This window comes from Bidens hawaiensis, unplaced genomic scaffold (genome assembly GCF_021521415.1).
Source record: "Bidens hawaiensis isolate Kalapana, Puna unplaced genomic scaffold, B.hawaiensis_p1.1 tig00021494_1, whole genome shotgun sequence".
Lineage (NCBI taxonomy): Eukaryota > Viridiplantae > Streptophyta > Magnoliopsida > Asterales > Asteraceae > Bidens > Bidens hawaiensis.
The window spans coordinates 130-15,550 of NW_027493331.1; the positions used below are offsets into that span (position 1 = coordinate 130).

The 15,421-nt window shown below is 34.8% G+C and overlaps 1 protein-coding gene across 1 annotated transcript; it reads left to right on the forward strand.

The window, feature by feature from the left end:
• The first annotated feature begins 1,890 nt into the window (after positions 1 to 1,890).
• Positions 1,891 to 6,452, forward strand: LOC143563507 (uncharacterized). The gene is made up of 3 exons (XM_077051033.1): positions 1,891 to 2,006; positions 4,160 to 4,918; positions 6,022 to 6,452. Exons 1-3 carry the CDS (start codon positions 1,993 to 1,995, stop codon positions 6,320 to 6,322), a joined length of 1,074 nt encoding a protein of 357 aa, XP_076907148.1. The 5' UTR covers positions 1,891 to 1,992; the 3' UTR covers positions 6,323 to 6,452.
• The last annotated feature ends 8,969 nt before the right edge of the window (positions 6,453 to 15,421 follow it).

Here is a 15,421-nt window from a genome sequence, read left to right on the forward strand (position 1 = left end):
CCAGCCCGGCCCACGCGAAAACTCTGACCGTTTTGACCCGTCTCGGTTTTGGTTTTTTTGTTTTGGTAAGTTTTATCGGTTTAGTTTTGGTTACGATTTTTAGTTTGTTTTAGTCGTTTTTTTCCAGTTTCGTTTCCATTCAGTTTTGATGTTTCGTTTTAGTTCCAAACCCGAACAAAACGGAACAAATGAAAAATAAAAAATCGAAATCGAAAACGAACAAAACTAAACTAGAAAACCAAATCCAAACTTAAACGAAAGCGAAAAACCGACCCAGATAACAAAAAAACAACCAAAATGAAAAAAAAAAAAAAAAAAAGCGAAACCAAACCGAAACCTAAAACATGGACCAAAAACGAAACAAAGAATAAAAACAAAAATGAAACAAAACCGAACTAACCAAAACGAAACAGAAAAAAAAACATAAACCGAACAAAAAAAAACTAACCAAAATAAAGTTAAACCGAACCGAGTAACCGACTAAAAATGAAACAAAAAAAGGGTAAACGAACAAAACGAAACAAAAAATTAAACCCGAACGAGAACGAAACAAAAAAAAACGACATAAACGAACCAAAAAAAACCGAAATGGGCTGAAACCAAAAAAACTGAATAAAATAAGTAAAAAACGAACTTGAACCAAACATAAACCCAAAAAAAACATCATAAAACGAACCAAAAAAACCAAAACGGGCCGAAACCCAAGAAAATGAACAAAATAAGCAAAAAAAACGAACTTGAACCAAACAAAAACTGATAAAAACGAACAAAAAAAACCCGACACGGGACGAAACCCAAAAAACTGAACAAAATAAGCAAAAAAAAAAACAAACTTGAATCAAACAGAAACCGAAAAAAACAACATAAACGAACCAAAAAAAATCGAAACGTGCCGAAACCCAAGAAACTGAACAAGATAAGCAAAAAAAGCGAACTTGAACAAACACAAAAACGAAAAAAACTGAACAAAATAAGCAAAAAACAGAACTTGAACCAAACAGAAATAGAGAAAAAAAACGACATAAACGAACCAAAAAAACTGAAACGGGCCGAAACCCAAAATCTGAACAAAAAAAAGAAAAAAACGAACTCGAAGAAAACAGAAAACGAAAAACCAACCTAAACGAACACAAAAAACACCGAAACTGAGCCGGGACAAAAACCCAATAAACTAACCAACTGAAGCAAAAAAAAAAAAAAAAAACGAACCGAAATGAAACTGAAAAAAATAACTAAAAAAACGAAAAACGGGAAGCGGTTCGGATCATCAGCGGGCCGGGTCGTCTAAAAAACGTTGTGGGTCGTCGGTAGAGTGGGTCAAAGTGATTGCCTCCGACTCATCGGTCCAACCAAACACGTTAGATGGAATTGAGATTTCAATTCCCTCCAATTCCAATTCCAATTCCTATTGGAATGTTCAAAATCCAAATCTAATTCATTAAAATTCCAAATCCTATGCAAATTCCAATTCCAATTCCATTTCGTTCCGTGAAACGAACGCGCCCTTAGTGTTTTATGTGACCCAATTTTGATTCCTTTTCCTATCATTTAGTTTCAGCAGCACTGAGTGATGATAAGAGACTAGGCAAGTAATGTGACGTTCACCAGTTGAATCCTTGAACCGAACGAGCTTTAACTCCCAGCACTGTCATGCCTTCGGCAAGTGTCCACATGCTCCCGGATCAAAAAACGAGTGTATTCCTGATGTGATGAATTTTAGCCAATATCTCATTTAAAAGATTCGTGCCGTTAAAAAATCCAAAACTTAAGACCAAATGTAAAAGCTTTTCTATCAAAGGACTAAAACTGCGAAACTTCAAAGGTTAAGGGACTAAAATTACAAATTAATAAATAGTTTATAAGAACCCGTTTTATGTATGTACCGACCCGTTTATCATTATCAAATACTTCTAAAAGTATTATTATTATTATTTTCCGTTGCTCTGTAAACCCTAATTCTTCCCAAAGCAGATTCGTTGCTGAACGAATATCATGTTTTACAGAGGGTAAGTCTTCGATTCTTCTTCTTCTTCTTCTTCTTCTTCTTCTTATTATTATTATCATTATTATAATTATTAACAACCGATGCTTATTTAATTTCTGTTTACGTTTATTATTACGAATTGACTGCGTAATTTAGGGTTTCACATATATACTTTATTTGTTTGTGTAACAGATACTGATTAATTTACAAATTGATCTTGTAATAACTTGCTGTTGTATCATCGTTTGAAACTTTGAATTTCCTATAAATTTAATTTTTAAATTATAAACCTAATTTGTCTCAAATACAACTGGTCATGAGCTTGTTTTGTGTTACAATTAGAAAACTTTTGGAGCAATATCCAAAACATTAGTGTTTAGGCGTAAATGAGCCGGCATAATTATAAAAAGAAACAATGGCCTAATGGGGTGTAAACGAGCTGAGCCGAGTCAAGCCCGAGGTCCTTAGGCTTGAGTTCAACTTGTTTTAATTTAAGAGGGCTCGAGCTTGAGCTTGGCTTATTTAAGGTTGTATTTCTAAAGCTCGAACTTGGCTCGTGAGTAGTTTGTCGAGCTTAGCTCGAGCTCGGATCGTTTAGTGTTTATTTATTGTTTTTAATTATTATAATTATTTACATGTATATTTATAACTATAGGGTAGCGTTTGTTATGCAGGAATGGAGGATGGAATGGAATGACCCATTGTGAGGGAATGAAAAATAGTGTGTTTGGTTGACCAAAGGAATGGAATGACCCATTACCTAGTCCGTTCCATTCCCTCTAAAATACCCAATTTCATTCCATCCATACCCCCATGTTTTTTTTCATTCCATTCTCTCCTTCACCCTACATCACCTCCACCACCCAACATCAACACCCACCACCACCACCAACCACCGCCGCTGCTACCAGCCACCACCATCGCCAGCCACCGTCGCCACCACCACTTCCAACAACCATCGCCATCGGTGCCAGCCACCTAGCACCGCCCGCCGCATATATCTCAATGTTTCCCATCACCGCCGCCATTGCCACCAATCACCACCATCGGTGTTCACCGCCGCACAACCACCCCTCCACAAACCATCGCCATCAGTGCCAGCCACCCACCACCTCCAGCCGCCCGCCGCATCCATCAGTCATCGCCCCACCATCACACACGCCGCCCACCGTCACCGCTGCCCACCACCACCTCCACTGTTACCGCCAACACCACCTCCACCGTTACCGCCACCGCTCCCACCACCACCACCACCACTCACTACCATTTTAATTTTATTTTTTTCTTACCTACCAACAATTAAGTAATAATTCATTTCATTCCCATGTGGTAACCAAACATTTTATTGGAATGGTAATAACCCATTCCATTCCTTTGTCCATTCCATTACCACGTCCATTCCATTCCGTCGTCCATTCCATTACCCCATACCAAACAGACCCTAGGTTTTTATGTGTAGTAATAGTTATTATGTAAAACGCTTGTTTAGGCTCGCAAGCCAGCACGAGCTCCATATGTGAAGCTTGGGCTCAAGCTCATTTACTGAATGAGCCTTTATAAAAGCTCAAGCTTGGCTTGTTTTATTATTTATTAATTGTTTAATTGTTCCATTGATATATTTTTATATTTGTTTATATATATATATATATATTTATAGTTATATTTTTTTAGGTTGTACATTAGTAATAGCTATTATACAAATATGTTAAATAAAAGTAATTAAATAAAATCTTGTTTAGGCTCGCGAGCCGGCACGATCTCCATATGTGAAGTTCAGGCCTGAGCTCGTTTACTAAATTAAATGGTCTTTTAAAAAAACTCGAGCCTGTTTAAGCTCGGCTTGATTTGAGTTTCAATGAAACGGGACGATCTCTAGTAGCTCACAAGCAGCTCAGCTTGTTTACACCCCTATATACGAACATGCTTATGTTTAAATTCTGCAGCTGCTTATTTTTAAAATGATGCTAAAACACATATATACAGAAAGAGATTCATAATTTCAATCGCAGCTTATGATAATAGTTAAAATTCTCTATTGATTATTCACCTTCATATGGTTTAGAATAGACTTTAGAGCACTTGGTTTTCTTGTTCAAGTATTCAACAAATTCTAATAATGTGCACAGATGTTCTACAGTATTCTAACTTTATTATTTTTTCTTAATCATATTAAAGGAAATATGTGGAATCTGGTGACGGGCGTGAAATGGGTTTGAAACGACAACGTGTGATAGATCAGGGTTCATCATATTACAGTGCACCACCCGCTTCAAACTTTCTTTACAACCCGCCTGCTTACTCATACGTGAACCAACCACCCTCTTTTCCGGTTGTTAGACTGCGGGGCCTGCCATTCGACTGTTCAGAAACCGACATCATCGAGTTTTTTCATGGTCTCGACATAGTAGACATCCTATTTGTCCACAAATACGGGAAGTTTGTAGGTGAATCGTTTTGTGTACTCGGCTACGCTTTTCAAGTTGAATACGCGCTTCAGAAAAACCGACAAAATATCGGGAAACGGTATGTTGAAGTGTTTAGAAGCGATCGACAGGAATATTATAAGGCGATCTGTAACGTTGTTGCTGATTCACGTGTGGTCCGTCAACGGTCACCACGTCGTTCGTTACCGAAGCGTGATCCGTCAAAGGATAATGCGCAACATACGGGTGTGATTCGGTTGCGGGGTTTACCGTTTACGGCTAATCGAGATGATATTCTGGAGTTTTTTAAGGGTTCGGTTTTGCTAGACGATTCGATTTATTTTATGGTTAATTCGGAGGGAAAGGTGACTGGTGAGGCTTATGTGAAATTTGAAAGCCCGGAAGATTCTAAATTAGCCATGATGGAAGACGGAACGTGTATCGGGAATCGGTACATCGAGCTGTTCCCGTCATCACTTGAGGAGTGGGAGGAAGCGGTTTCAAAGGGCCGGTAAATATACTTTTTTCATATATTTTTTTGTTTTATATGCATCCTACTTTATATTTATTGTTATTATATGTATAGTTATGATTTTCAAAATTGTTCTTTTGATTGATCATTTAAGTTAAGGGTGTTTGAATATAATTATTTTAAACTGGTTATCTGATTATTCATTCAATAACCATTTTTTTTTGTTTTGGTAACAAATTCTTGCTTCTTATTATTTAGGGTTCAAATAATAGGTTTTGGGTAATTAGTTTTACTTGTTTTAACAAACTTATTATTTAATAGGGTAAAACAAAATTACCTAATTACCCCTTCTTTTTAGGCCTCTAAACGAACCAAACGTTCAATGAAATGTAAGTTTGTTTTGTTTATTTAATAAACAAACGAAAATGAACAAATTTTTGTTCATATAGATAAAGTGTTAAACGAACGAACATGAACACATCTCATTCGTTTAATTATGTTTCTGAACGTTTGTTTATGCTCGTTCTTTTATGTTCATTTATGTTTGTTAGTTTTTGTGTGCTCAAGTTCGTTCGTTTATATATTCAGTTAATCAGTTAATTTTTCTGGACTGACTAGAATTAGTTTAGCATTTAATTTTAGGCCCGACAGAGTGATGTAGGCATTTTATCTTAAATAGTGTTTGCTAGGTTATGTTTATTCACCTCTGTTTATTTATGTTCATTTGTTTATATTTGTGAACCGTTCGTGAATTAACAAACAAACAACATAAACAAATACGAACATGCTCAGTTTTCTTAACGAACAAGAACACGACAAGAAAACCATATACGTTTAATTGTTCGTGATCGATCATTCGTTTTGTTAAAGTTAAACGAACGAACACAAACATGTGTCGTCTGTGTTTGTTCAGTTCGTTTACAAGCACACTTTTTTTGGTCTAATCTCACAAAATGTCATTTTTGGTCGTCTTTTATGTTATTAAATATCTTAAATATTCTGTATTTTCCAAATGCTTAATTACCATTATTTAAAACATCACTTTTGATACTCGCATCCTTTAGATGTGACAATATCTTCATTAAGACTTTAGAGTTGACTTGCATTATTTACTTTTTAATGACTTATTTGTTGGGTGTTAGACGAAACGTGCCAAAACCACCAGAAGAAGATACAAACGTGCTGCGAATGAGGGGATTACCATACTCAGCTGGAAAAGAAGATATCCTCGATTTCTTCAAAGAATTTGCATTATCTGAAGACGCGATTCATATAACGTTTAATTCAGAAGGAAGGTCAACTGGAGAAGCGTTTGTGGAGTTTGCAAATTTGGAAGACTCGAAAGCTGCGTTAGCCAAAGATCGGATGACACTTGGCAGTCGTTACATTGAGCTGTTTATGTCGTCTCCTGAGGAGATGAGAGATCCGGTGTTAAGGGGTTGAGGATTTATTCGTCGTTTTTTACGTAAGAATAATTGATCTTTTGTTCGACTTTTGTTGTGTTGTGATAACTGATGTATGTACTTTGGATTTCGGTTATGGGTATTGTGATGAGAAAAGATGGTTTGTTTTGAGAACCATATGTGTGATTTAGATCTTATTATTGATGTGAGAAAACTGGCTTTTCAACATATTTTATTTTATGCTAGGAACTTTAATACCGGAGTTCATTGCGCGGATGGTTCATGTGATGTGTTCATATTTTGCGAAGTTTAGTTTCTAACTTACAAAAATCACACGTATGCTTCCCAAAACTTTGAAGCAGTATTAAACTTGATGCATAGAGGTGCACAAACTGGGTTTTTCTAATATCTGATTTCGGGTATGAAATCGGGTTTTGGTATGACCGGGTATCGGAAATACCCAGGTTGGGTCCAGGTCTTGTTTTTGAAAAACATACTCTATCTACTGGGTTTGGGTCGGGTAGAGACCGGGTATTCTAAAACCGGATATTTGAATACTCTATTTTTGGGGTTTTATCGAGTATATATAGGATTTTTTTAAACGGGTTGCACTTTTGAGGGGTATTTTTGGGTATTTTTCAGGTAATTCGGGTATAGATCGGGTATTTGAAAACCTGCTTTCGGGTATTGGAAAAACTCGGTTCCGGGCATGGAACCTGTTTCGGTTTTCGAGTATTACCGAGTACAAATTGAGTCCGGTTTCGGGTACAGGTTTTGGTACTGAAATGCATACGTTGTATGTACCCTACGGGTAGGATCCGGTACGAGTTCAGGTAGTAAAAATCAGGCTGTAAAGAAACCCATATCCGGTTTTTGTTTCGGGTCCGGTTTCGAGTTTGGGTTTTCTGTGCAACCAGAATTGATGATAGATAAAAGATGATGCGCGAGAATATTGTTAACAAGAAGTTTTAATGTGCTAAAGAGAGATTTATGAGTTAGTATGGATACGTGACCTTTGTCTCGCGTAACTCCTACCTACACGTGTAACTAGTTATTATTATTATTATTATTTATTTTATTTTATTTTTTTGTAAAGGAGACGGCACTCCGGCAAACATTTCATCAAAAAAGAAAAAGAAAAAAAGTGATTACAAACTAAGAGCATCTAACCCTCATGGACATACACCGTTCTCGGAGAAGTATACTCAAAATCAAACCAAACTACATCACAAAGCCGAAAATACTAACATAGCAAACTTATAACTAGAGAGTTACTTAACATATTTCATGAATCTCCCGGTTTCATTTCCTTCCGACACCACTTCATCATCATCATCATTAAAAAGTCGTTTATAGTAAGCTTGAAGCCCCGAAGACCACTTGGAAAAACAATACCCGGCGGTTTGGTGTTCGTGTCATCCCGAACACCAATATCACAATCATAATAGTCATCCATCTTCTCTTCTATTTCATCCAAAGCATTAAACGAGACATTCTAACACCTTACTGTTTTTTATTCACTATAACCGGTTTCAAGATTGGGCCAGACCTAGGCCCAAACAATTACAACACCCGAGCCCACTCCAATATTAACCGAATTGGATCTACCTGGGCCCACAGTGTTTTATTGGGTCTTAGGCCTACTTGAATTTTGTTGCAAATTATTCTTTTTTGGATATGAGACATTAATCATTGCATGTAGGCCAATTGAAGGAAGTCCACTAGAAATTGGGCCAGTAGTTCCACCCACACTTACAGGTGAAAAAAAAACCCAAATCCGGAACTGGATTTGAAAAAAAAAACCCGGAACCAGGTATTTTATACCGGGTTTTTAATACCCAAACACATACCCGACTCTACCCGTAGGGTACGGATAGAGTATGCATTTTAGTACCCAAACCCGTAGCCGATTATACCCGAAAAACGGAACAGGTTCCATACCCGGAACCGGGTTTTTACAATACCCGAAACCGGATTTTTCAAAAACGCAATCTATACTTGGAAAAAAACCTGGAAAATGCAAAAATAAGGTTTTTTCAATACCCAAAAATAGGTATTTAAATACCCAGTTTTAGAATATCCGGTTCTGTACCCGACACGAACCCGTTGCATAGGGCATGGTTTTTAGAGACAATACCCGGACCTGAACCCGACCTGGGTATCGCCAATACCCGATTTTTTAGTACCCGGTCATACCCGACCCGATTTCACTCAAGTATAATTCCTGAGTACAATTTTTATATATATTTTATTATTTAAATTCTAGATGCCAAGGTTTACACAAAACAATATTATGGGGAAACAGAAAACGAATTTCAGAAAAACACCAAACAAATCCCAAAAATCCAAGTGCATATGCACGTGTGTACAATTAGAATCTATCCTTTGGGTATCCTAGGCCTATAACGTGTCTTATCCCTATACATAAAATATAATTAGGTAGTTTTAAAATATGCATTATATATTTAAACTGTATGAATAACCAACAAAGTCCGGTCATGCAGGTATACGAATTTGCAAAGGATCACCCTCGCTTGTAATCACAGGTAGCGTTGATGACCTAGTCTACAACCAAATTCAGGGAAAGACAATGTCTGAAGGTCCACTGTGTTAAAACTCTTGACATTCTATCACAAACGAAACTCAAACTCATAACCTTATATATATATTAAAGCATGAAATCATTGGACCAATTGGCCTTTGGTATATTTATATACTAAAAACACTAACTTTGTCTCTATAGAGTATACATAGATTTTTTTTAACTATATAGCTAATACAATTTCAATGATCAAAAACAGAATAAAAGCTTGATAAATGATTTTGAAGGTAAATAATTATTTTTAGATAAAACAAAAGTAAAAATGTGGAAATAATTTTTGGTGCATAGAGTGTATTTTACAAGTGATTGGCTAAATGTACTTGACTTTATTTTTAAATTTTTATGGCAACGTTCCCTTAAAAACACATCAAATAACTAGTTTTTTCTTTATTTCAAAACAAAAACAAAAAAAGTACATTGCAAGGAAAATAAGAAAAAATAAAAAAAAAATGCATCCCACACTTTGTGAAACCTAATAAATTGATTAAAAGAGTTGGGCTAACCACTCCAACCATTTATCATTTTTTAGTTCAAACAAGCAACAAACTTATAGTGGTGTTTGTTCTAAAAACTTGGGGTCCAATGGTCCATCGAAAAACGACAGTATACGTTACATATAAATAATTAGAAATAAATGATCGCTTCATCTGGACCCCATAAGTGGTCAGTCCCTGTTTAAATAGTTTTTTTACATTATTAAATTCAACTTGTTTTTATAAGATTTTTTAATCAAAATATATTATTTTAGATATTTAATTAATAGAAAATAGAAGTAACAACTAACTTAATTAATACATAATAGAAGATAGTGTAAACCAAAAAAAAAATAATAATAAAAAATAAGGAAAGAATTCTACAAACTGCAAAGTCCAAAGCCCAGAAGGAAGAGATAAAGATGGACAACACATTTTAAATAAACTCATAAGATAAATCTATTATACCTATATAAAATGGTTCTTTCTTAATTATATTAGATCGAAGTCATATGCAGTTATCTTTGGTTTAATGACATAGAGGTGATGGTTAAAACTTGGGATTTTTAGGCCTCAAATTCGAAACCTAACTCAAGAGGTTTTCCCCAGAGTGGCGGGTTGTTTATTTGATGGTGTTCCTTAGTGAGTCAGGTCTGAAATGTTAAAATCAATATGAACAATTGATATTACGTCTGAACGTTCATTTAAGTATTAGGGATGGTTGCAAACGCTCTTAAAAAATATTAGAAGTCATAGAATTATGTGCCCTAAACAAGGGCAGTGGTATCCAATACTTTCAAATTATTCTGTCCATGTGATGTTAAAATCAAACATCTGACCTTAATTAATTAGAGTTAACATAGATAATTAGTGTTAACTTTAGCATATAATATAATAATCGAATAAATTGGCATCTAAAACAGACAGAAAGCAGTGCTCTCATTAGAAAACACTATTGATTTTACTATTTGTCTCTTTATGAATTTAGACCAAATACACTTCATTTGCAATGAATAATCTTGTCCTTAAGTTATACGATAAATATGGATGAGGTTTTAGGTGTCTAGTGTCCTTAATTTGGATCCAAAGGAGAATAAAAAATCTAGAAAATCCTATTAGTTTGGACATTATGAAGGTTGCATTGATCATTATATACAAAGTTTCCTCTTAAGACGTGTCTTTTAAGTGAACTAAACATACGTACTCTAATTTTAAGGAAGTTCAAAGTATTCTCTTAATTAAATCATTAAGAAGCTATCATTTGACCAAGATTAGTCAATAGAAGAAGTAAATGCTAATTATCAATCTACAAAAGCCGAATTGAAGGAGAAAATTAGTTAGTTCCATGTAGCAAGCTCTATGTGCCTTTTTGAGGTCATAGAGTGATCGTTTTCTCAATCTACAAATGTGATTGGAAAATTGAGAATCGACAAAACCCGGTGATTGGGTCATAAACACTTCTTCATTTAGAGTGCCATGAAGGAACACATTCTTCATAAGTAATAATTCGCACACTCTTTGATTAGCTTTGTATCAATATCTTATTAAGAATCCACCGCTGAGTCATATTCTTATGTTCCAAGCTACCTTATGGTATTATACTATTATCAAAACTAGAAGTTAAGATATTTACTATGGTATCATACAAATCTATAAAAAAAAGACAGTTAATCACCTTTTGTTAGCTAATAAAAGCTCAAAGAAATGCAAATGTAAGGCTAAGGGTACACCTTAACATCCAGAGCATTAAAACTAAGTTGGTAGGGGTTAACGAGTGGCATATCACTCTCTTTATGGGTTAAGACACGTTAAATGTAAGATGAGTTAAAATGTTAACAAACTTTAAAATCCTTTATACACACACACAATTATTTAAGAATCAATTTTACATTAAATAAATAGAGGTAAAGGGAGTTAAACAATTTCCTTCAGATGAGGTAGAATGAACTAGAGTAAAGTAGATGATGTTATGCCTACACATTGTAAAAATCGCGCCTAGGCGCTGAGTACTCAATGAGTAATCCTGAGTAATCCCCCTCTAGACGAGTTCTCGGGGATGACTAAGGCCTAATACTCACCGACTAAAATCGAGTACTCCCAGCTCCCCAGTCAACCGCCTAAGATCCACCAGCGATTTTTGCAACCTTATACCTACGTAAAGAATTAAGAAACGTAAATATACACCCCATAGCCCAACCTTCTATTTTCCTTAAAACTTACAATTAAATCAACTAAATTCTATTAACCCTTTGACCACAAAAGAAAAAGCATTAAGCTAGAGTAAGTTTTCCGGGCAGCGGGCAGCCCACACGACTCCTGTCTATTTCTATATATACCCACTGGCCACTACCCACAACTTGCCTCTCTCTCTAGGGTTCCAGATTAATACTGTTAGATCTTTTACACCTCCTTTCTCGTACTTAAGGTTCCTGTCTTTCTAACTGTTTCACCATTTTCAGAACCAAATCTTTGTCTTTTATTCCTCACCATATTATTATTTCAGCTTCATAAAAGAATCAAGATTAAATTTTCTTTCAATGGCTCCATCAAGAAAAAACACAAGACCAAAACCCTTAAAGAAGAAGAAGAAGCTTAATAACAACTCATTGTTAATCAAGAAGAAAGATGAGATAACCAACACAGGATGTACAACTCCAAAAGCACAAAAGTATCAAATACCACAACTTCTAACATGTCCACCAGCTCCAAAGAAACACAGGCTTGTTTCAAGTACTTGCACATTAAGAAGACCTATATCTTTCTTTGATCCACCAGATATTGAACTCTTCTTTGCTTCTCATTTGACATCAATTTACAATCATGTTCATACACATGTAAGGTGATATATCATCATATATCCTCTAGAAGGTTACTAGTTAGAAGTTTGCTTTAGTTCTCTTAATGTTTTTGTTATATATATCACTTTTATGATAGAGAAATTAAGAGAAGTGTTATAGTGTGTTGATTTCTTGAAAAAAAAAATATCTATCTTTATTTAGTTATTTGAGTTTGTGTGGTAGGGTATGATCATTATGAAGTTAAGCTATAGCTAAATATTGTATTTGCTAACCTTTTAAAGTTTGAGCATGAGTGCAATGTATGGTTGGAATGTTGGATTATATTTATATAAAAAATATTGGATGATTTCAATTTTTGTTCATCTTGTACATACTTATATGTTTAGTTACTCAAATTTACTTATTCACACCATTTATCGTGTAAGAATTTGTTTCAAAACTACGTTAATTTCCTCTCGGTCACACATAATTATTTTGGTGTGTGTCATGTGTTTTATATGTGTATATATGTCTCATATATAAGTTGTGTGGGGATGCTATGGATCATATATTGTACAAAGGATACACAAAAATATTCTTAACGTTAATTGAACCTGCATATGCAGTCTGGTTCAATAATACGGCTTATCCTAGTGAGTTTTATGTGCAATGGTTGGCTGTTCACGGCCTAACTGTGCCTACCGTTTCTTTTTTGGGGTGTGAAGAATTGAAACCGGCTTTTTCGATATAATTAAAACATCATGATCGTTGCGAGCTCAAATATAAACCAATTCAAATCATTAAAATCATATTGATGCATATGTATGTATGCAATATACTAATATACATGCACTTGCTTGATATAAGGGCCACCGTGTACCCCAAGAGAGATATAAGCAATGGCCCCTTCACAGAACTTTTGAGGCTTTAATCAATGCAATGAAAAAGACTTGCACAAAAGGAGTTTCTCAATTCACTTTTGCAGTATGAAGTTATGAAAAAATAAACATTAAAAGCTTTCTCTCTATCTCTTGTAACCACTATCCTCTCCAATGTTGCCACTTGACTTTGAGATGCTCTTCCAAGGTAAAAGAGAGTAAATGAAAGTGGAGGGTAAAACAGTCAGTTTGCATAAAGATTTAATCAAGGGTGGGGTCAATGGACTTAATTGGAATGTTGTTGTTTTCAATATGGGTTAAGTTGAGTTGAGGTGAGATCATGGTGTCAGATTGATGCTTTCTGTTTGTCTGTGTTTAGGCCAACATGAACTATGGAATCCAAGAATGGGCTTGTGTTTCCAACAGTGTTTAAGAGAGGTTAATGGCCTAATATCTTTTATTTTCATAAAAAAACAATATATATGTAGTTTCTATTATGAATTATGTATTTATGGTGACTCTCCACTATTATATTGTGACTCTCCATGTACTTAATTTATCTATGTGTTTATTGTGTAATCAATGTAATGAGCCTATAAATAGAGAGCTCATACTCCATATTAAGATATTAATAAGAACTCATTCTCCAATCTTCTCTATATTGCTAATATGTTTATAATACGTTATCAGCACGACTCTTAAAAGTTTAATCCACATTATCATACGGTGAGTATGCATATCTTGAGATGTGTTAGAGATTTTATTGTTTCCATATAATATGTTATATAATGATATTATTTAGATAAGTTAACAATTTAACTAAATGATTTTGATGCGTGTGATAATAATTTTAGTTTGGTGAATGATAATTGGCGAAACCACTATAAACTGTTTCAATATTTATCTAGATTCAATTGATCAAATACATAATTTCATAACATCTTTTATATTAATTAATTAAATCGTAGTTAATGATCATTGTTTATAAACCTCATGAAAAGTCTAACGAAAGATACTTTTGAATATTTTTTATGGATGATTTAGATAGCATTATATCCATTCGTTAATTAGCTTACAATAGATTTTTGAATGTTTTTTTTCAATTCTTTCTTAAATAATTCGCATTCACTTATTTGATTTCGAATTTTACGTACATGTTTGAATTTGATCTATGTCAATTTTCTTTTCGATAAAATCTCATTGTCATCATACATGCTAGAATAATTTTGTTAGAATGATGCATTATTATTATTCTTACGTGACCCATTTGTGTTTTTTTTACACAAAACCGATGGTATATATTGTCATCATATTGCTATGTTTCTCTTTCATAATAATCAAAATTGTAACCAAGGTGTTCCGACATTGATGTGAATATAACTTGAGTGACATATATTAATTCATGTGTTTTTTTATAATAGTTCAACATGTCAAACCTAGCAAAGCTTGAATTTTTAGCTTTGGACATTACCGGAAAGAATTATTTGTCATGGGTGTTGGATGCGGAAATACATTTAAATGCCAACAATCTTGGTGACACAATTAAAGAAGGTAATACAACATCCACCCAAGATAAGGCAAAGGCGATGATTTTTCTTCGCCATAATATCCACGCCGACTTAAAAACCGAGTACTTAACGGTTAAGGATCCACTTGACTTGTGGACCAAATTAACAGAAAGATATGACCACCAAAAAACAGTAATAATACCAAGAGCACGTTATGATTGGGTCAACTTAAGGTTTCAAGACTTTCAATCAATAAGCGAGTAAAACTCGGCTATGTTTAGAATAACCTCACAATTGATTTTATGTGGGCAAAATATTACTGATGAGGATATGATGGAAAAAACATTCTCCACATTTCACGCATCGAATGTGATATTGCAGCAGCAATATCGTGAAAGGGGTTTTACAAAATATTGTGACCTTATTTCATATTTACTTGTGGCCGAACAAAACAACGAACTCTTGATGAAAAATCATGAGACCCGACCGGTTGGCACCGCCGCATTCCCTGAAGCGAATGTGGCAGCATATAACGATAAAAGTGGAAGTCGTGGTCGTGGTTACCATCGGGGTCTGGGTCGTGGTCGTGGACATGGATATAACCGGGGAAGTTATCATGGTGTTCAATTTAAGAACACAAGATCCCATCATAAAGGGCAAGAACATAGAAAGAAGCCCAAGTATGAAAGTGATAAAAAGACAAATGGAACCACATCAAATGCATGTCACCGATATGGAAGTAATAACCATTGGGCACGTACTTGTCGTACACCAAAACACTTGGTGACACTCTACCAATAATCAGTCAAAAATAAAGTAAAAGGAATGGAAACAAACTTTGCATATGGCAACATTGATATCCCCAATGGTCACAATGAGCATACTAATACAACTTCTCTTG